This window comes from Acinonyx jubatus, chromosome C2 (genome assembly GCF_027475565.1).
Source record: "Acinonyx jubatus isolate Ajub_Pintada_27869175 chromosome C2, VMU_Ajub_asm_v1.0, whole genome shotgun sequence".
Taxonomy (NCBI): domain Eukaryota; kingdom Metazoa; phylum Chordata; class Mammalia; order Carnivora; family Felidae; genus Acinonyx; species Acinonyx jubatus.
The window spans coordinates 89,594,663-89,617,705 of record NC_069384.1 but is presented as its reverse complement, the minus strand read 5'-3'; the positions used below and the strand labels follow the sequence as shown (position 1 = coordinate 89,617,705).

Here is a 23,043-nt window from a genome sequence, read left to right as displayed (position 1 = left end):
ATTTTTTTTTATTTAAATTTTTTTTCAACGTTTATTTATTTTTTGGGGACAGAGAGAGACAGAGCATGAACGGGGGAGGGGCAGAGAGAGAGGGAGACACAAAATCGGAAACAGGCTCCAGGCTCTGAGCCATCAGCCCAGAGCCTGACGCGGGGCTCGAACTCACGGACCGCGAGATCGTGACCTGGCCGAAGTCCGACGCTTAACCGACTGCGCCACCCAGACGCCCCAAAAAATATGTATTTTAAATGAAATGTCTTTTCAGCTCTCTTGCAGAAGTACAGCTGAATGTTCAACTTGAAATAGGGATAATATTATTGACTTGTTAGGTGCACATGCCCTTATAGTCTTCCATCTCATAGTGTTGGAGAAAGAAAAGTAAATTCCTAAGACATGAAGTTGTTCAGTTTTTAAGTCATTTCCATAGAATTGTCACCATGATGATTAGTCATTAAATATTTGTGCAAGAAAGGTGGAAAATAATAGAAGACCTTCTTAGTGGCACCTTATTAATAGGCTTAGTGGTATTCAGTTTGGGGAATAGTTCAGCAGAGAAGTAGAAAAACCATTCTGCTGAAATCATTTTATGCTACTCATGTGCATAAAATGTATCAGGTTTTATTTCAGGTAATATGTGCAGGGACAAAGGTGTATTATGCCCCATTTTGCTCAGAATAAAGAGCCACTTATGTAAAAATTAGCTCATTGTCTCCAAGGAAAGGCCTAGTTTGATTAATCACTGAAGTAGTTTACCCATGAATTATTCTCTAATTCAATAACTATAAAATCAAGTTCTGTGTCTAGAGCAAACTTTCCATTCTGTATTCTAAAGTTGAATCACATACGATGTTAACCATTTAAGAACATTTTCTTTTAAAATTTGACTTTTTTCAGGAACGTGCTTAAAAATGTTTTGTCATGGGGAGCCTGGGTGGCTCAGTCAGTTGAGTGTCTGACCTTGACTCAGGTCATGATCTCACAACTTGTGAGTTCGAGCCCTGCGTCGGGCTCTTTGCTGACAGCTCAGAGCCTGGAGCCTGCTTCGGATTCTGTATCTCCCTCTCTCTCTGCCCCAACCCACTCACATTCTGTCTCCGTCTCTCTCAAAAATAAATAAACATTAAAAAAATATTTTGTCATATATGATATGTAACTCCTTACCCTCTTTATTTAAAATCCTTTTATGACCTTTGTACACTCTAATAGAATAGATTTTTTAAAAACAGTTGTGTACTATGGTGATTTTAAGTAGAAAGTATTTCTTATTCAACATATAAATGATAAATTAGAATCTGTTACTTTTATCATGATAAAGATTGTTTTGTTTGTTTGTTTCAGGATTTCAGGAAGGTTCTGCAGAGAAATGTTGTGGCTTACATTAGTCTCCATAGTCCCATAAGGGGTAACTCAAGTCTATATTCTGTAGCTTCACCATCTCTTCAGCAACTGGTGGTAGAGGTAAGATGAACTAGTTTTTAATAAAACGATCATACAAAATTACCTATTCTCTATAATTTGGCATATCTTGATGTTTTCACTTTTTAATATGCATAAAACCATCTATGTTTTTGTTATTTATTTATTTATTTATTTTGAGCACGCGCGCAAAAGAGAGAGAGAGAGAGAGAGAGAGAGAGAGAGAGAGAGAGAGAATACTAAGCAGGCTCCACATAGTCAGCACCAAGCCCTACATTGGGCTTGATCTCATGATCCATGAGATCATGACCTGAGCTGAAATCGGGAGTCGGACACTTAACCAACTGAGCCACCCAGGAGCCGCCAAACCATCTGTTTTAAGGAACTATCTATTACTAATTTTTTATCAATATTCCTTTAACCAATTTCTTATGTTCTGCAATTCTGCATCCTGCATTTGCTATGGTGATAGTTGTAGATAAAATTTTATAGTTATAGAGAACATATATAAAATATAAATTTATTTCTTAAAAATTGAAATTCAGATTTCAAGTTCCCAATTCTATTGATCTTGACATTTTGTGGTAAATTTGGTTACTTTTAGATTTCTCCCCCCTCATTCATGTTTTGAGCAAATTTGGGACCTGCCCTATGTTTTCAACAATATCGTACTCTGCCTAAAAGCAGGATCTATGTCTAGTTCCTAGAATAGAGTGATAACTAATTAAAGATATTTAGAAAATATTATTCGAAAAATACTATGGGAAAGGACAGCATTCATTTTCCTAAAATGTAACTTGAAAAATAATCATGTAGTTTGTGATAATGTCTCACTAGAGATATTTATTTATTTATTTTTAATTTTGTTACTTCTGGTCTGTTTCAAATAATTTTCCAGAACATCTTTCCTGTTTGTTAGTTGAGTTCATGCTTTTATTTTTCAATCTTTTTATAACTTATACTACAGATAAAATGATACATGTTATTCTTCAGAATGAAAGTAATCATGCCACCACTGGTGGGTGGTTTCCTCCCACCCCAAAAGGTTATTGGTGTATATTAGAAATGACCTTTTCAATGCCCACAGTTTCCAGTGAGTGTCATAGAAACTGAACTAGAAAAAAAGAGAGATAATGAACAGTGCTTTAGATTAGCCATAATGCTTGATTGAAATGTAATGCAAACTAACATTTTATGACTTTCATAAAGTATTTTCTAGTTTAATAGTTTTCATTGACATTTCCATATGTAGTATAATAAGGAGGACATTATGAAAGATGAAATGGATAAATCTGTACATTTGAGATCAGCCAAATCTCAGTTTGCATGCCCTAAATTATATCCAGTTCTGTAAGTGAATTCCTCATGCACTTTGTACTGCTTTGCATTCTGACTCTCCTACCTGCCTGAAAAAACTCAAAAGAAAATCAGCAGATATCTCTCTTGGAAAGTTAAGATATTTCTGTACAAGTGAGATATCAAGGAGGATAGCATTAGCTCAAGTATCTGGCAACTGGGGCAGGTTAGTTTAAAATTTGTCTTTTCCTTCTCATGTGTTACAATATTTATATTTTGAGAACCTTGGAAGATATGTAATCATTGAAATTCATAAGCAAATATAAATTAAAAACTGTTAAGGGCTATAAAATCTAGAGAAATATTTATCTATAGAAATTTCTGAGAATAAAATGCTATTTAAAATGTTTTTGCACCATCTTATAACAGAGAACTGTAAAATATTAGCATTTAAACCCAATTATCTAAAAGTACAGTAATGAATAGTGACATGGAAGATGTACCTTTTTATCTGTTTGGGGGAAGACAGTTTTTGTTCTATAGTTTAAAATATTTCTATACTAATCCAAGAATTAGTATATAATTCTAATTTATTCAAAGAAAAATTCCTTTCAGTTGAAAGAGAGTATATGTATGTTCTATAGGACAACTTAGAAAGGTAGGATTATCAGAGATTCAAAAAAACAAAAGCATATGCAATTTTAAAAAATGAGAATTACTTAACTATCTATATTGAGTGTTATTAACACAAAGCAAATATACAGGGTAATTTAAGATATACTTTACATACAATAATTCAATGCCAGTATTTTTCATTAAAATATGTCGGCACACTTAAAAATATAAAGGGGAAGAGAACTGAAGGAAACAAAACCTCACAGTAATTTGTATAATTTAAAATAACGTAACACCAGTGGCATTTTAAAAAGAAAGATTTAAAACATTTCTTTCAAAAGAAAGGAACTGATTAACCGATTATAACATCAGAACATAAGTAACTTTACATACAAAGACAAAGATATTTTATTAATCTTCAGGACCTCTGTATTTCATCATTTTACTTAGATTCCGTTACCATATGCAAACACATGTTTCATATAAGGTAGTATAGACCAAACAACCAAGCAGAAACAAATTAAAAATGATTTTTCTACAAAGAACAATAGTTTTTTTATAAAGCATGCTGACTAAATTGTGAATGACATAAGATTATGTCATTATATGTTCTGTCAATGTGCAGAATCAAAAAAAAAAACCTTTCTAAGTCCATGTGACAGAAATAAGTATATCAGATGCAGTCTTTAAAGTTTAATATACAGTACTACATTTATTTTAAAAGACTCTACAATTATAGGATAGTTTTTTTTTTACATTTATTTATTTTTGAAAGACAGCACTAGTGGGGGAGGGGCAGAGAGAGAGAGAGAGAGAGAGAGAGAGAGAGAGGGACAGAGAGACAGAATCCAAAGCAGGCTCCAGGCTCTGAGTTGTCAACACAGAGCCTGACGCTGGGCTCAAACTCACAAACCATGAGATCGTGACCTGAGCCAAAGTCGGACGCTCAACGAACTGAACCACCCAGGTGCCCGTATAATTATAGGATATTTTAATGGACTATCAGCTTGGTAAGAAAAAAAAAAAAGTGAAGTAGTTACCCTAAATCAAATACCTGTTCAAATTTCACTAATAATGTGTTATCCCGATCAAGGAAGATGACAGTTTCATTGTCCTTGGCCCATTAGATATTGATATGCTATTATTTTTGTTTAAGTTAGATTTACTGGATGAATTGAAATAATAATTTACATATAGTAACTAATGTTCTCCCTTCTAAAGTATCAGGTTGATGAATTTTGACAAGTGTGTACAAGCAGGTAAACACCATGACAATCAAGATACACAGTATTTCCATCTCAAAAAGTTCCCATCGTAGCCCTTTGTATTCAGTCTCCTCTCTTCTTCCCTAGTTCCTGGCAAAGACTGATCTGATTTTTGCCCAAATGTTTTTTTTTTCTTTCAGAATAGCATAAATAATGGAATCTTTCAGTATATAGTCCTTTCAGTGTCACTTCTTTTACTTAGCATAATGATTTTTAATTTTTTTTAATGTTTAATTCTGAGAAAGAGAAAGAGCATGAACAGTGGAGAGGCAGAGAGAGAGAGAGAGACAGAGACAGAGACAGAGACAGAGACAGAGACAGAGAATCCAAAGCAGGCTCCTGTCAGTGCAAAGCCCCATGTGGGGCTTGAACCCATGAACTGTGAGATCATGTTAAAGCATGCCCATGTTGTTACATGAGTCAGTACTTTTACAACATCTCTGACAAGGAAAACAAGTCAATCATGTCTGGGATGAACGCAATGTACATTTGTAGCTCTTCCTCCACTTTGGTATTCTAACTTTGATTTTGAAATAAAGAGGACTGACATTAAGAAAAGAAGCCATTTCTCTGAAGTTAGTCTACTAAATTTGAACTAAATCATACTGAGTGGAGAGGATGCAATTTTTTGAGGATTCAGATAGGTTTGGTGAATCTGAATCTACTACCAGTGACTACAGCTTTTTCTTAGAACTCATGAAAGATTGACGTTAAAAAAAATTACCTAAAGAATAATGAAAAGCTGATGGTTACCAAAGCTAAATAATAGGAACATGAGATTTCATTGTACTGCCCTCTCTTCTTTTGTATTTATTTGGAAATTTTCATGATCACTTGAAAAAAACTCAAAAAAACAGTTTTTCTAAATTGTAACACTGATAACTAATAAATTAGTTTGTCTTCCGAAAGGAGTAATAATCTACCAGTGAGCTACCCACTGAACAGTAAATAAGAGGCAAAAACTAAGGCTTTATGTGGTTGGTTTTTTCCTGTTACTTTTGTTAGCATTTTGAACCAGCATTTCTGCTTTCTTTGTGCTACCAATATTTTCCCAAAAAATAATAATTAGTTCACTTAAAGCAGCTTGTAACTTTTGAAATTAAAAAATCTCCATTTGAAAAACTAAAAATTAAATATAAATATTTTTAAATCCCTATTTCAGAAGTGGCTATATATTTTCAAATTATAAATTACCTCACTATATCCTTTGCAAAAATATTAACTTCATAGTAATATTTTACTTATTTACATTTTACTATACAAAAATACAGGGAAATAACTTTTTTTAATATGAAATTTATTGTTGAATTGGTTTCCATACAACACCCAGTGCTCATCCTAACAGGTGCCCTCCTCAATGCCCATCACACACCCTCCACTCCCTCCCACCCCCCCATCAACCCTCAGTTTGTTCTCAGTTTTTAAGAGTCTCTTATGGTTTGGGTCCCTCCCTCTCTAACTTTTTTTTTTCCTTCCCCTCCCCCATGGGTTTCTGTTAAGTTTCTCAAGATCCACATAAGAGTGAAACCATATGGTATCTGTCTTTCTCTGTATGGCTTATTTCACTTAGCATCACACTCTCCAGTTCCATCCACGTTGCTACAAAAGGCCATATTTCATTCTTTCTCATTGCCACGTAGTATTCCATTGTGTATATAAACCACAATTTCTTTATCCATTCATCAGTTGATGGACATTTAGGCTCTTTCCATAATTTGGCTATTGTTAAAAGTGCTGCTATGAAACTTTTTTTAAACTTATAGTGGTAATGTGCATTATAGACACATTATAGACACATCATATCAAAAAAGTAAGTTAATTACATAAAACAACAAATTTTTGACAAAATCCATTAAAACATTTTATTTATTTTTTAATGTTTATTTGAGAGAGAGAGAGAGAGAGAGAGAGAGAGAGAGAGAGAAAGCTGCGGAGGGCCAGAGAGAGAGGGGGACAGAGATTTCAAAGTCAGGCACTTAACCAACTGAGCCATGCAGGCACCCCTCCAGTAAAACATTTTAAATGAACTAAGTCTATTGTTGTAAATTCTTCTTCCAGTCTGTGGCTTGACATTTCACTCTCTTCCTGTAGCAACATACCTTAATTATTAATCTTATACAAATCTTCTAAACAGCATTTGTTTTTCCAGAATCTGATATAAAGCATGGCAAACTTAATTTGGTATTGATGTTTAAAGAGCATTATAAACCTTTATTATCTACTCTCTCATTCACAAGCATTTGAGTGAGATAGATGATAGATAGATAGATAGATAGATAGATAGTAGAGATACTTTTCATTCAACTGTGGATTATATAATATTCTATAGAGATGAATAGAGTCCCAATGCCTCCTAAATGAATAGGGAATAAAAAGGGAATAAAAGATCTTTTAAGTTCCATTTTTTAAGAAAAATCTTCTTTGAAAATAATTTCCATTGACTCCTTAAATGTTCAATAAAAGATATATAGGTCAATGTCCTCTTAGTTAATGAAACACAACTGTCTTCATGCAAATTTAGTTGTGAAATTAAAGATAAAATAAGATTACTCCCCAAATAATAATTTTAAATATTAGGATATGATACTAACATATATCTCTCTCTGTCCCTCTGACTCTCTGTCTCTCTCTCTCTCTCTCTCTCTCTCTCTCTCTATATATATATATATATATATATATATTGCTGTTTCACCTTTATTTTTTGAAATAATTTTTCATAGTTCACAGAAGGTATTGATTTTGCCTTTAGAAAAATAGAATTTGATCATCCATATATTAGTCAGTGCTCTATAAATCTCAAGTAAATAGTGAAGAACTTTCTAAGAGGTTATTTTGGAGAAGCCTCAAGCATTTGTACATATGAAAGTAGTCAATCTCGCTATATTCTTCTTAAATGTCACTTTTGAAACACCTGTGAGACACTGGCAAACCTGATCAACACCAAACTATTGCATCAATGTTGTAAAACTGTCCACATGATGCACAATGTTGTTGTTATGTTTTTAGGCCATGAAAAAAGTAGCAAAGCTATTTTTCAGTTTTATAGTGTTTTTTTTTAAATTTTCATGTTTTATTTTTTAATACCAAGAACTGCCCACTAGAAAATATAGTACATATATCTCAATTCAACTGCATACATTAGAGCATTGAGCCCAGAACCAGACTACACTATTACTTCATTATGAATAGCACAGTCTGTTTCAGAGCTCTAAAATATGATAAATATTTTTATAAAGAACCCAACTGTATATGACGTTGTTGTAGGTATTGTAGGGAACAAAATTGCAGATGAAATGTCCCTGTTACTCTGGAGCTTATGACTTTACCACAAACCTAAGACATGCATAAGTAGCTAAAATATAGGGGTGAGTGTGATAGGGCTATACTGGAATTCACAGGAAAGATGCAAATGAAATCAGTTTAATTCAGAATCATGCATCATATAACAGTGGCAAAAAGATTGAATATACTCAGAATCTTGAGGAAATTTAGTGGTCTGTCTTGTCAAGGCCCAATATTTCGATCATGTAAACGAACTGCTCTTTTACTGAACTACCCAATGCTTCTTTTCAAATCACACAACTGATGTCCATTTCCATTTCCTTGCTCAAATCAAGTGTAACTTTGTTATGCTTCTGATTTTTTTCTTGTGTGGAGGGGTACTGGACTGCTACAGCTGTGTCTGCTGTGGTACTTGTACAGTTGCTACTAAGTGCCACAGGGCTGGTTTCCATTCTGCCTGATCATGTCACTGTTCTCTAAGGGGTTGAAGCAAGACCTAGGAGATATTTTAGTCCTAGATGGTAATTGGCTCAAATGCTTGAGTTTCCAGAAGTCTGATTTTCAAAAAAACAGTTATTAAATTAATTTTTTTTCTCTTGGGAGCACCTGGGTGGCTCAGTCTGTTAGGCGTCTGCCTCTTGATTTCAGCTTAGGTCACAATCTCTATGGTTTGTGAATTTGAGCCCTCCATTGGGCTCTGCGTTGACAGCACAGAGCCTACTTGGGATTGTTTCTCTCTCTCTGCCCCTTTCCACTTGCAGTCTATCTCTCTCTCTCAAAATAAATTTAAAAAAAAAAAACTTAAATTTTGTTCTCTTGATTTTATTTTTACACACTGTGGAGTTAAAATAACTAGTCCTAGTATGCTATGGCTGCCCTAACAGAATACCACAGTGTGGGTTCCTGAAAGAACAGAAATGTGTTTTCTTAGAGTCCGCAGACTAGAAGTCCAGGTAAGATTCAGGCAGGGCAAATTTGTCCTGAGGCCTCTCTCCTTGTCTTGCAAAAACCAGCTTCTCACTGTGTCTTCACATGTTCTTACCTGTGTATGTTCATCCCTGGGGTCTCTTCTACTTCTTATAAGGACACCAGTCCTACTGGATTAGGGCTCCCTCCTTATGCTCTCATTTAACTTTAATGACCTTGAAGGCCCTACCTCCAAGTATGGTCACATTGTTGGCCAGCTTTCAACCCATGAATTTTGGGAAGAAACAATTGAGTCCATAATACTGACCAAAATGTAAAGTGGTAGAGTACAGAAGGTATAGTGGTCGAATTAAAATAGCTGTCTTTTCTTTTTCCCTTTCTGTCTTGATCATTTTAATACAGAGTACTGAAACAAAGCTTAATTTCTATTCTACTTGCCCGTAAAATATAAAAGTAAAACTGACTGTAAAACGTTCTCTACTGGCTTGTCTTTCATGATACATGACATAGTGTTTATTTGTCTATTTGTTTTTATCTTTGTTAGTTTTTATCTTTTGTTTAGTCTTTAAGGAGAGAAATTCTCTGTGCTTTCTTGCTCACTATAAATTACAACTCTTTTCAGTGGATTCTACTTAATTCTACTTAATTTATCCTCCTTTTTGCTGCTTCTACTACCAGTAGCCAACTGAAGTGACCATAAAGACTAATAAACTGATTTAAAATCCTATCTTACACTAATTTACCACTTCAGTAAAGTCTCACATTTAAAATTGTGATTCTATTGGCAGGTTAATCTATCTCCTAGTTTTACAATACTTTTCTTTGTGTTAAAACCAAGCAATCCCTCCAGTTTATTACTGTTTTACAAGGTTTTCTGTTCAGTATATGCTAGCAATTTGTAAATCCCTTTTTATTTAAATCTAGATATCAAGGGAAGTCTTAGTCAGATACTGGCTAAAACCTTGAATTTCAGAAGGCAACTGATTTAAATATTTGGATGACATAGCCAAAGAACAGGGCAAACAATTAGAGATATTAACATATTAATAAATTGAGTGTGAACTCATCCATATAATCAAAATGAATGTCACATTCTTAAAATGGCTTTAGCTGAGTTAGTTTTAGTCTGTGACTTTTTAAAAATATTTATTTATTTATTCTGAGTAAGAGAGAGAATGCAAGCCAGGGAGGGACAAAAAGAGAAAGAGAGAAAATCTCAAACAGATGAGGCTCAAACCCACAAACCTTAAGCTCATGACCTGGGAGTAAATCAAGAGCCATATGCTTACATGACTGAGCCACATAGGCATCCCTAATGTGTGATTTTTTTTTAATGTTTATTTATTTGTTTTTGAGGGAGAGAAAGAGAGAGAGCATGAGGAGGGAAGGGGCTGTCGTGCAACTCAGTGTGATGCAAGAGGAAAGGGTTACTGAGTCCAAATGGCTTGGAACAATGAAAGCCCCAGAGGGACTGCACCAAGAAAAACTTTTAAGCAGGAGAAGACTGAGTGAAGCCCTGACTTGGGTAGTTCTCTTATATTTATTGGGGAGTGAACAATAGTATGTGAAAATGAAAACAGAAAAATAAGATAATAAATCATGTGAGACATACCATGACCCTAACTAACTACATGACTGCCTATGCATATACATCATCTTGGAAGGAAAAAACTTCAGCTATTTTTAGCATATGCTGTTTCCAGCATGTCTTGTTTTTCCCTTGGCTGAGCAGCTACTGGGTTCAGAATGTGCTGCCTTCAGCATGCACTGCTCTTGCCTTACTTTATCTCTTCTGTCCTCTGTATTCCCACAAGGGACAGAGAGGGAGCACGAGAGAGAGAGAATCCCAGGCTCTTTGCTGTCAATGCAGAGCCTGATGAAGGACTCGAACTCACAAACCCTGGGATCTTAACCTGAGCTGAAATCAAGAGTTGGTTGCTTAACCGACAGAGTTGCCCAGGTGCCCCAGTCTGACGTTTTGATTAGTATATTAGACACCAGACCTCTATAGGACTCAAAAGAATAACCATTTACTCAGAAGTATTAGTGAATCACCATTTTTGGCAGGTTAGATAAAACTGTTTCACCTATATGTATGTACCAGGAACATACAGCATCACCTATACAGCATCATTAATGAAGTATACTACACTTTACCATTTTAAAAAATGAAACTTATTCTGGTGAACTAGTTGTCCTTTATCTCCACTTGATCTTTAATCTCTTTTGGTTAGAAACCTAACTTAACTGACGTCATCGATTAAGTATCTATATAGCCATTACAATAGTAATGTTTTGCCCTTATGATATATGACATTTTATTTAAAATTTTTATGAGTAATTAAATTAAACAGAAATGGTTTCATGCTTAAAAATTTTTTTTCAAATATATCTACTGGGATGATTTTAGTTTCTATTGGCATGTGCTTACCAAAAGTAAGTTGTATAAATTATGATTCCTTTGCTTTTGTTTGTTATTTCTGTTTTTTTTTTAAGTTTATTTATTTATTTTGAAAGAGAGCATGTAAGCAGGGGAGGGACAGAGAGAGAGAGAATCCAAAGCAAGCTCTTCACTGTTTAGCATGGAACCTGATGCTGGCCTTGAACTCAGGAATCATGAGATCATGGCCTGAGCTGAAATTAAGAATTGGATGCTTAACTGACTGAGCCACACAGCCACCTCTGTTGTTTCTATTTTAAAGGAGTATGTTAACCAAGCAATTTTGTATTTGTGTTGATATTTTGTATTTGAATGGCCCACTTGGTTTTTTAACAAAATAATTTTTCCTATATACCAACAATGAATTACCTGATGGAGAAATTTAAAATGCAATGCCATTTACAATAGCAATGAACACAATAAAATACTTAGGGATAAATTTAATCAAAGGAATGAAAAACATGTACACTGAAAACTGTAAGAAATTGATGAAAAAGGAGAAGACACAAATAAATGGAAAAAAGTTCATGTTCTTAAGTTAGAAGGATTGCTATTATTAAAATGGCCATACTAACAAAGTGGTCTACAGGTTCAATGCAGTCTACATCAAAATTCCAATGATGGCCCACCTGGGTGGCTCAGTAGGTTAAATGTCTGACTCATGATTTCAGCTCAGGTCATAATCTCATGGGTGGTGGGATCAAGCTCCACGTCAGGCTCTGTGCTAACAGCTCAGAGCCTGCTTGGGATTCTCTCTCCCTCTCTTTCTACTCTTCTCTCTCTCTGCCTCTATCACTCTCTCTCTCAAGTAAATAAATAAACATTAACAAAAATTCTGATGGCATGTTTCATAGAAATAGAAAAAAGTTATCCTAAAATTTGTGTGGATCCTCAAAAGACCTCAAAGAGCCAAAGTCATCCTGAGAAAGAAGAACAAGTCTGGAAGTATCGCACTACCTGATTTCAAAGCTGTATTACAAAGCTATACTAATCAAAATAGAATGGTACTGGCATAAAAACAAGCACTAAGGCCAATGGAACAGAATAGAGTATACACATAAACCCACGCATATATGGTCAACTAATTTTTGACAGAGTACAAGGAACATACAATGGAGAAAGGACATTCTCTTTAATAAATGCTGTTGGGAAAATTGGATACCCAAATGCAAAATAATGAAACTGGACTAATGTGTGGCATGGTGACTATAGTGAATAATACAGCATTATATACTGAAAAAAATTTTTAGAGTAGATCTTAAGCGTTCTAAACACACACACACACACACACATACAATTACATATGTTCACTCTGTGAGGTGATGGATATGTTAATTATCTTGACCTGGATAATAATTTTACAACATATATGTATATGAAATCATTTTGTACATTTTAAATATATACAACTTAAATGATTTCAAAGAAAAAAAATCTAAAATGAAAAATCTAAATAGCCTTTTGGTAAAAATAACAAAGGAGATAAATGCTTTGGCTAAAAAAAAGAGTTACCTGAAACAGAAGGAAATTGATATAGTAATAATAACCGAATGCTTGAACAAATAAACGTGATAATGAATCTTTCTTTAAACTCATATTGCCCAATGTGTGCTGTGAAAGGTATACTAAGTAGAACCTTCAGCACGTATCTTATGCATGACAGCGATCCAGAGGTAAATAGAACATGCAGTCTTTCCCAGACTTGTTTTGCTCTAGAACCTTTTTCCTACAGGCAACATGTGAAAATGGTCAGGGAAATGTTGCTTTAAACAAAACCCATATGCACCTAAAAATTGATTTTTTTACAGAAGCTTAAATTATTCACTCCCTTTACTTTGAAAATGGATTTGTTCACAGGGCAAGATCTCCAATTCACATATACTTTTTCAGAAACACACCTCAATATACAATGCTGATAAGACTTGAAGGCACTGATTTTTCCTTCCCTTTGATCTGGAATTTCACCTGCAAATTTATAGCCTTAAGCATCCTATAATTTGACACTAATCTCTCCACAGTTACTACTGTTAACTATATTTTCTAGTAGGAAAATTATAATTTTCAGACCAGGGTGATAAAATAAATTGAACAGCAGAAGAAATTAAGCTATTTTAACCCTGATATAACAATAGTCCTGAGGGCCATGGTAACAATTTTCTGTATGTCTCCAAGGAGTAGAGAAATAATTTCAATTCAGCCTACGGAAGAATTCTCAAAAAGGATGAATTATCTAAAGGTGCTCAAACATTGTACAGGTGTCATGAAGAGGGCTTGAACATTTTTATGGGTGGTTGCTCCAGCCAGTCTTTATTTACGTAAGAATTCACTTGCGAATTCATCCTTTATTTATTTATGTTTATTTGTTTAGTCGCATAATGTACGTGACAGCCCGCACTTAGTTTCTGGGTTGTTAACTTTCATGTTTATTGCTTATTTATCCATATTGAGCCTTTACAAATTCTGGCTCTAAATCTATGAACTATATATATTAATAGTTGGTGAATATAAGAGACCATGACAATTTTAAGTCCAGTTTTGATATTTACAACTCTTTTTTAAATCAGTGTAACTGCATAAACATGGAAAGTAGACACACTTATCTGTGATAACCATTTCACCCTGAGTAGCCCCAAATCATTTATGTGTGACAGTCAATTGCTGATACAGAAAGAGTTAAAGGTGGCAGTAGCCCAGATGGAAAACTGAAATAGACATGAACCTAGAGAAGATTATAAAGAAAAGCTGGTTTAGAATCACAGCATCAAAACTAGTACCCTTTTCTACAGTACACTTTTCCAGGTAAGGTAATTCAGAATTGTTTAGTTTGAAAATTTCAGAAATTGAATAAAGGATACTAATTTATAAATTATATGTTACATGAAACTCAGTCATCTTTGAAATAAAATGACATGATTTCTAGCTGTATATGGTGCATCATCCAAAATGTTAAGCAAGTTTCACTAATATTCAGTAGGTAATTATAAGTTAAGAATATAATAAGATATTGCAAGATCTCAAAATGAGGTGACAGGCTCAAGATCTTTGGTGAAGATCAACAAAAGTGATTGGCATTTTCACTTTATCCTAGAAATAGGAACTTGATAAAGAACTACATACATTACAAAGGATTTCCTGAAAACTAAGCTATCTCCTTTTATTAGTTTATTGTGCTCTTTGTTGAAAAATTATTAACATTACATGAGCAAAAATAAAAACAATAATCTATAATTTTGCTCAGAGAAAACCACAGAGAATATTTCCTTTGTGTAATGCGTGTAGATATATCATTACCAAAAGAAACTGTATCTGCAATTTTTCCACTCAATGTATTATAAATAGTTTATATTTTAAAATATATATATTATAATATCTTTGGTACATAAGTGAATCAAGTGAAAGTAAGTATAGGGGGATTTATTGTCATATAAACTTTTCTGTAGGTTTGGAATTTTTTTCAAAATAATAAATTCAATTAATGAATGTATTTTATTTCATAGCTATATTACCATTTGTTAACCAACTCCTTTTTTAAGAACATTTATATACTGGGCAAAGGTGTTTGTTTGTTTTTAAAATATTTTTTATGTTTATTCATTTTTGAAAGACAGAGAGAGACAGAGCACAAGCAGGGGTGGGGTGGAGAGAGAGAGGGGGACACAGAATCTGAAGCAGGCTCCAGGCTCTGAGCTGTCAGCACCGAGCCTGACACAGGGCTCGAACTCACTAATAATGAGATCATGACCTGAGTTGAAGTCCAACGCTTAATGGAATGAGCCACCCAGGTGCCCTGGAGTGCCTCTTCTTATGTGCATTTTTTCACAACGTTGTTTTAACTTTGTTTTTCTTATTATTTGCAAATATTCAAGCATAATAGTATATATGTTGCTATTTAATTTATATTTGTTTATGATTGGTTGTATGGGGAGAGGACTGTGTTGTTGGAAGTTTGGGAGAACAATAGTGCACATCATAGAGCAGTTCCTAGGACAGTGACAGATATAACTATCCAATGTCCCATTTTCTGATTGAATGGGGTCGTAGATTTGATGCATTATCCTTTCTTCGGATCTGTACTCAAAATCACCTGAGTGAGAAATTCCTGGCTCCAATATTTGAAATATGAAACACCATCCTGACATTTTATATCTCCTTTAGAGCTTTACTTTTTTTCTCTTCAGCACTTATCATGAACACTTTATATATATCTTAATTTTATTTATTATCACTTTTCCCAGTAGACTATAAACTCCTTGAGAGGAGAGAACTTGGATGGTTTTGTTCATTGCTATATTTCTGTAGTACCTGGTGCATAGAGACCAGTCAATAATATTTCATGAATGAGTAAATAAGTGGATATTTGTTTTCTTACACATTCTATTTTTATTAAATAAAGCTTGCATATGGGATTTCTGCTTCCAGTTGGGATATAAAAAGTTGCAGGGGACCGTTGATTCTACCCAAACAATGAGAACAAGTGAGAAAGATTACAAAAATCACAGTTTTTACAAATCTTAGATAAAACCCTTTTAGAGATCTGAGGCTGGAAATAAACCCAATAAACTGAAATCCAGAAACTGGTAGGTCCTTTGTAGGAGAAAAGGGCTGCTTCAGCCATGGCAGAATGACAAATGAGGAGGGATCTAGGAAAGACATGGGTGAGGAAAAGTCAGCAGAATCAGTAGACTTTTGACAACTCTTGTGGGATGACATGATGATTTAGAATTCTGGTAGCCTCCACTGTGCCCCTTAGACCTGCACTGAGCACATAAAGTAGGAACCAAAGGCTGGAGGCAGGGAAGAACAGCTGTGAGAAATACCTTCAGAACATACCAGATATTTGCCAGTCAAGACGAGCTGCTGAAACCTGGGTTAGGTTTGCTGAGAGAAATCCCTCTGAGGTGTTCCAGATCTTCACTGAGTACAAAGAAGAAGCTGCCAGTGGCTGGAGGCAAGGAAGGATATATAAGAAAAATTACTCTGAGGCACTCAGAATTTTACTGAGTACAAAACAGATTGTTGGAGGTGAGGAGGCAGGATAGGTAAACTGAGAGAAATCCATCCCAGGTACTCCAATCATCAGCATGTGAAAGGCAGTAGCTGTTGAAGTTTAGACCAGGGCAGTCAGGCAAAAAGAAATCTCAGAAGCTTTGAAAACCAGCCATAGGACTGGGAGTGAAGATTATTCCAAGCAGGCAAAACAAAACAAAACAACAGAAAACTGGCATTTAGGCTGTAAAACAGAGAGATATCACTCATGGTTTGGACCACTGGCATCTGAACATAAAGATATCACTGGAGTCACATCAGGAATCAGACCTCAGCATGGAGTTCACAATAAATCACACTGTTAGCATAAACTACTGGATAGTTTATGACCTAGGACCTCAAGCATACAAAAGACTCAGGCAGAATATTCCAAGGGCTCAGAGCTCATCTCTCAGGAGTGAAATGTGCTGGGTTTGAGCAATCCAGGCCTGCTGAGTTAACCCTTAACTCCATCCTACACAGAAATGTTAAAATGATTCTTCATAGTGAAAGGAAATAATTTGCAGGGAGAAATTGAGCACCCAAAAGGCAAATATAAGGGACCCAAAAGGTAAATATAATCAGTATTTCATGGGCAAATGTAACATATATTTTTTTAAATCTTTAGATATATCTACTAGAATGGCTAAAAGTAAAAAGACTGTCAACACCATATAGTGACAAATTTTTTGAGTAACTTGAATTCTCATACTTCATCTGTGATAATGTAAAATGGTGTCACCACTTGAAATAATGATTTGGCAATTTCTTACAGAGATAAACATACATCAACCATATTACCCAGTAATCGCAAGTCCAAGTATTTATCCAAGAGGGGTACAAATGCGACTATACAAAGATATGCACAAGAATGTTTGTGAGAGCTGTATACATAATAGTCCAAACTGGAAACAATCTAAATATCTATCAGTAGAAGAACAGGTAAACAAATTGTAGTTTACTCACACAATGGAATGTACCTAGAAATAAAAAGGAGCAATATGTTGACACACGTAACATGAAAAGTTATGATTTGCCATAGAAACCAGACACAAGAGTACATATTGTATGATTCCATTCACTCAAAGTCCTAGAACCAATCTATGGTGAACAAAATCAGAATAGTATTTACCTTGAAGATCTGAGTGTCATTGTACATAAACTTTAATATGTATGTATTCAGGGTAAATCCTAAAAAAATCATCCACAAAAGGTCCCACCTCTTGTTAGTGACGTGAAATTTCTAATATTGCTGAGGCTAAGCATAAAATACTGTTGGAAAAGAAAAGGTTACCCACTTCTTAGTAAGAAACAATTAGGGAAACTAAAGTATACTTATCTAAGAGCTATGTATTAGCCAACATCTAGAAAATCTCAGCATGAATGTTAAAATAACCATTAGATTCTAAGTCTGTTAAAATTACAGTAATTTTATATTCAGTGAATTCTTCAGTTTGCACAGGAGGCTCCTTAAATCTGAAGTTTTCAAGAGGCTGCTGTTCAGTATTAAATTTCCAATCATCAAATGTATCTCAGAAGATAAACTCATGAAAATTGTTAGCTTCAAATATGTATCCATAGACCGAAGACACAGTTTATTTAGCCAAAAGCTTTTTAAGTAACTCAGAAAATCTGTGCAGTTGGCAAAGAAGGCCATGGCCTACAGTATCGCCTTTTAATCTCTCAGTATCTCAAGGAGCATTCAGTATAGAAATACATCTTTCAGCTCCCTTTGAGATAATCTTTCAGAGTGCTGTATCAACTGTCATGTGACATGTTTAGAAATTTCTCAAAAGATCTTTTCATCATGTTGAAAGAGATTCTTATGGACATACTGCTTCATTAAAAGTAGTTTATTTGTGTCAACATGTTTACTAACCTATTAGTTTTATTTGAAATTACTGATTTCTGGGGCACCTGGGTGGCTCAGTCAGTTGTTTTCGACTCTTGATTTTGGCTCAGGTCATGATCTCACGGTTGGTGAGTTCGAGGCCCGTGTCAGCTCTGCAACTGACAGAGCAAAGCCTGCTTGGGATTCTTTCCCTCCCTCTCTCTCTGCCCCTCCCCTGTTCATTCTCTCTCTCTCTCTCTCTCTCTCTCTCTCTCAAAATAAATAAATAAACTTAAAAAAGAAGAAATTATTGACTTATTTTTTTATTTACTTTTATTTTTATTATTATTAATATTATTTATTATTTTTTATTACTGACTCATCATTTACCTGGATGAGATTCTGAGGTTTGTCTTAAGGAATTTTATGAGGTAAACATAAGAAGAGATTTAATATAACGTTTGAGATTGCCACTTGGTACTTTACTACTTGGTAGTTTACTACTAGAAAATCTTCCAGCTTTTTCTAATTTCCTTAAGCATTTTATTAGGTGAAGGGAATTGAATTATATGTAAGCTTCTTCTCTGCTCATTCCAATAACAACTTTTGAACATGGACACACAATTTGTTTGAGTCTACTGCATTCAGGCATTGTTCCTTAAAATAAACATACCTGAACAAGAAATAAGAATTTTATAAACACACAAAATAAGTACTTGGGAAATAAGCTTTCCTAAGAAATGGTGCTAGCTGAGCAAAATACATATGGATCAAGTTGTTGCAGTATGTATGTATTCTCAACCACACTATATCCTAATAATTGCTTCTTATCCTATTGAAGATATGTACAGAAAATATTTGGAGAAATGCTGAAAAAAGATAGTCATTCTTCAGATAGCATTCACGTAGCAACTCATGTACCAGGCATGAATCAAATTTTATTGAAGTTTACATTTGACTTTTTGGCCTTTTTCTTTCACTGTCCTCTTATTTTCCTCTAGTCCCTATAAACCTCATCTTTCTAGGCTTCTTTATTAATCCTTTTCTCATCCTTCTATTTCTTTATCTTCCTTTCAAGGAAGTTTAACGATGAAGGGCCTAATGTGTCCCCTAACCTATCATTTAAATTTTTTCCTCACTTTTATTTCTTATTTTATAACTGTGTTTGACCTCAATTCAGTCCTCTCTTCTTTTTAAAATCACCTCAAAGGAATGCATTTGTTCTTTCTAGACTAAGTTGCTGATGATCCTCACTTCAAACATAAGGGTCCTATATTAAGATCAATGGGCTACCAGTCTTGGGAGTGTGCATTTGGGTGTTTGGAAGTCACAGCATTGACTACTGAAAGCAGTGCAGACTTCTTTTACTGAGAAAACTAGAAAGGAAAATTAGTATCATGGATGTGTCAGGTCCTGTACTGAGTACATGCTTATATATTATTAATTATTTCATTGTGTCCTCTTAATTCTACAAGCTTGAAATTTCAGATAGAGGAGGTACAATTTATTTAGTTTTGCAGCAAAGAATTGCTGGTAATGAAATTAGACTGGCAGACATGTAAATTACAGCCCGGCTTCTTTCACACTTTAGAGCAGCTAGTCCTGGAAAGAGAGCAAAACTATGGCCAACGGGGTCCTTTAGTCAAACAGATGTATTGAGGAGCAAGATAGTTTAGCAGAAGGACTATTTCCCAGCCAAGTGCTTTATTTGGCAAGGGTGAAATTAAAAGGAAAATACAATACAGAAAAATGTCCTTTAACTGTAAATAGTGTATACAAGTGCACAAAGAGTAAAATGTTTCCTATTATTTTAAAAGTTTATCTGTCAAGAAAACCCAGTTAGAAAACAAATTAATCATTGGTTTCATAAAATATACATATTTATGAAAACAGTTCAGTTTATTTGAATAGCATTATAATAGTCAATACTTTCAAATCACAAAAATGTCTCTTAAAAGACATAATTATTTGCAAAACCATGCAAGTAGCATAAATCATGTTTACAAGGTATATTTTAATCATCTTATATAACTGCTGCCATCTCAGTGAAATGCCACTGTACTGCTATTTTGTACTCTAATTTAAGGATCCTATATTCTCAATTACTGTTGCTATTTATTCTAAGAAAAATAAGAACATAAGTCAATTCACTTCTTTTAGTAAAGAAAGTAAATTATGTTTTGAGAATGTCAAAGTTATTCTTAAGATATAATACTGGTATAGGTTATAACACATCCAATAAACACAAAAATATACAGTGATATAGATGATTTTCACAGGCTGTGTGTGTGTGTGTGTGTGTGTGTGTGGTGTTGATTAGAAACAAAATTAATGAGGCCAATGATTGATAAGAACTACAGTTAACAACTGAATTGTGAAAAGCAAATTACATTGTTTAAATTGCTAGCCTTAACCAGCAGCATAAATAATTTTTTCTTTGCTTTTTTGTCCTGTGGAGAGAGGAGGTAGAAAGGTTGGTTGTGTGACTCTTTTTAGATAACAGCTTCTGACTGTTACTCTTATCAGTGATGCTCTTTGCCTATGTAGACTAGCTCTAAGTTGAAATACAACTACCCATCGCCTTAATGATTCCTGGCTTTCTGTCTTAGCTAAGAATGGAGAGACAGAAGCAATGTAGAAATCATAATTTTGATGTCTAATATATGCGTAGAAAGAATTATTCCAGCTTGACAGTTTATTGGTGATATCTGGTCAGTTGCTTAATGTCTTCCAGCCTCAGTACGGTTTATTATGTGAAACAGGGTTAAGAATAAAACTGTCAGCCTACTTCAAAAAAGTTATTGTGGTAATAAAGAGAGATTGTGTTTGTTAAAAGGTAAACTGAGACACGGTAAAAACTTTCAGAGTTTATTTGAGCAAAAAGTTGATTTGAATTGGGCAGCGCCAAACTGAAGCAGAAAAAAATGCCCACACCATGGGTATGGGATGAGCACTAGGTATTATATGTAAGTGATGAATTCCTGAATTCTACTCCTAAAACCAATATTGCACTAAATTTAAATAAAAATTGGAAAATAAGAAAAATAGTGAAAAAGTTCCATCAATGGGAGCTAGGGGCAAGACTTTTACAGAGAAGTGGAAGCAAAGCAGGGAAATTATTTGATTGGCTGTGGCTTAAGTGGTTGCCTCCTTTGAGAAAGCTAGTTGGCTGCTCATGATTAGTTGTCTTTACATTTTGATTTCTTAACCTTGAGGCATTACAGGCTTAGGTTTTAGATTGCTCTGCAGTAGGAAGGCATTAAAACCATCTCTGTCTAATGGGCTTTTGTTTAAATAATTTAACATGTCAAAAGCACTTTTAAAAATTGCAAAGCATGCAAATGTGTTTTTGTATAACAAGACCACATCAAATCAGACTCTGGTAAAATCAAAGGGTAATGGCATATTAGCTTTACCCTGCACCTCAGAATAGGGTGCCCGAACTTTAGCCTTCCCAGATGTCTTTCTTCTTGGACGGCAGAGGCTAAGAAGGTTCTCCGAGGCTCATGGAGCCTACATCCCCAGCATGCACCTCTTACTTTCTATTCCTCTTTATGCAGACTCACACATCAGTGACTTGGAGGACGTCTGCTAACCAAATGGCATTGCTCTTTATTCCTCCACCATTATTGGCTTCCTGAATGATAAATTTGGTGTGGCTTTCAAAGTTCATGCTATCCTTCTGATCTCTAGCTTCGGCAGCCTTGAGACTGAGTATGGAGTTATACCCCCAGCCTTTGAGGCTATCATTATTAGATAGTTTCTCAAGAGGCCTTATTTACTCTCTATGATTCCTTAGACTGAAAACTCCTAGATGTGGCAAAAGTTGCCTTGGGGGCTGGTTTAGAAATAATGTGTCATAGAACAAGCGTAGACACAGCATGTCTGACCTGGGGCATCTAACTCTCTCCCAGTTGTTAAAGCCCCAAAACAGTGGAGTCATCCTGCATTCCTCTCCTTATCTCACACTCTCCATCTACTCCAGTAGGAAATCCTGTTGCTTTTCTACCATCAACATATAACCAGAATCCGGGCACATCTCACTGCATTCTCTGTCTCTATTTTTGTGCCACCTAAGATGATTTCCGTAGCCTCCTAATGCTCACCTTGCTTCCATCTCTAACTTCAGCCCCCAATCGGTTCTCAAAATATCAGCCACAGTTATTCATTAAAAACCTAACCTACTCCACACTGTGATCTGCTTCTCATTTCATTCTGGGTAAAAGCCAAAGTGCTGATAGTGGTCTAAAAAAAAGCCTTGTGAGATCTGATCTCTGACCTAACTAGTCCCATCTTTTACTACTCTCCCTTTGCTCACTGCTGCAGTCATGGTCTTTCACAGTGAGAATTACCCTGTCTACCTAATTCAAATTTTCCACCCCAACCCTTCCAGATCACAACTGAGTTCCTTGTCTTGTATTATCATGGCACTTACAGCATTCTACATAATGCACTTATTTATTGTGTGACTGATCAGTGTTTTCCCTGTAAAATGTAAGGCACATGAGGATATGGAAGAATGGTTGTGTTTTGCTTCCTGATGTTTTCCTGGGATTGAAAACAGTGCCTAGTACATAGTAAGTCCTCAAATAGTCATTTTACAAATGAATGAAGTGTAATTTTCTTTTTTTCCCCTTGTTTTTGGCCCGTCTGAGGTACTATTTAGAGAATTAAAAGCTGATTTTGTCTTTTCCTCCAAGTTCTTCTGTCCCAGATTTGATCATTTGTCCTCAGTGTATCCATAGAGCCTTTATATCAAAAGAATTCCTGGCAGCTCCCTTCTCTGACGTACATAATAGCCTATGAAGTCCATAAAGATTAAGCTCCTTTCTGGAATCTACACTGCATCTCATTACTAATTTGCAGAATTAGTTACACAGCATCTTCTTAAATAAATTTTAATATTTCTATAAACCACCTAATCTAAAGATACATTTAATTTAAAA

The 23,043-nt window shown here is 34.8% G+C and overlaps 1 protein-coding gene across 11 annotated transcripts in view; it reads left to right on the top strand.

Moving 5' to 3' along the window:
- NAALADL2 (N-acetylated alpha-linked acidic dipeptidase like 2) overlaps positions 1-23,043 on the top strand; it is a 1,320,599-nt gene that overhangs the window by 1,004,740 nt on the left and 292,816 nt on the right. For all 11 annotated transcript variants that reach the window (XM_027061407.2, XM_053221202.1, XM_053221203.1 and 8 more), the window contains one exon: positions 1,339-1,458. In XM_027061407.2, the coding sequence (XP_026917208.1) occupies positions 1,339-1,458 (120 nt within the window). The remainder of the gene's footprint in view (positions 1-1,338; positions 1,459-23,043) is intronic.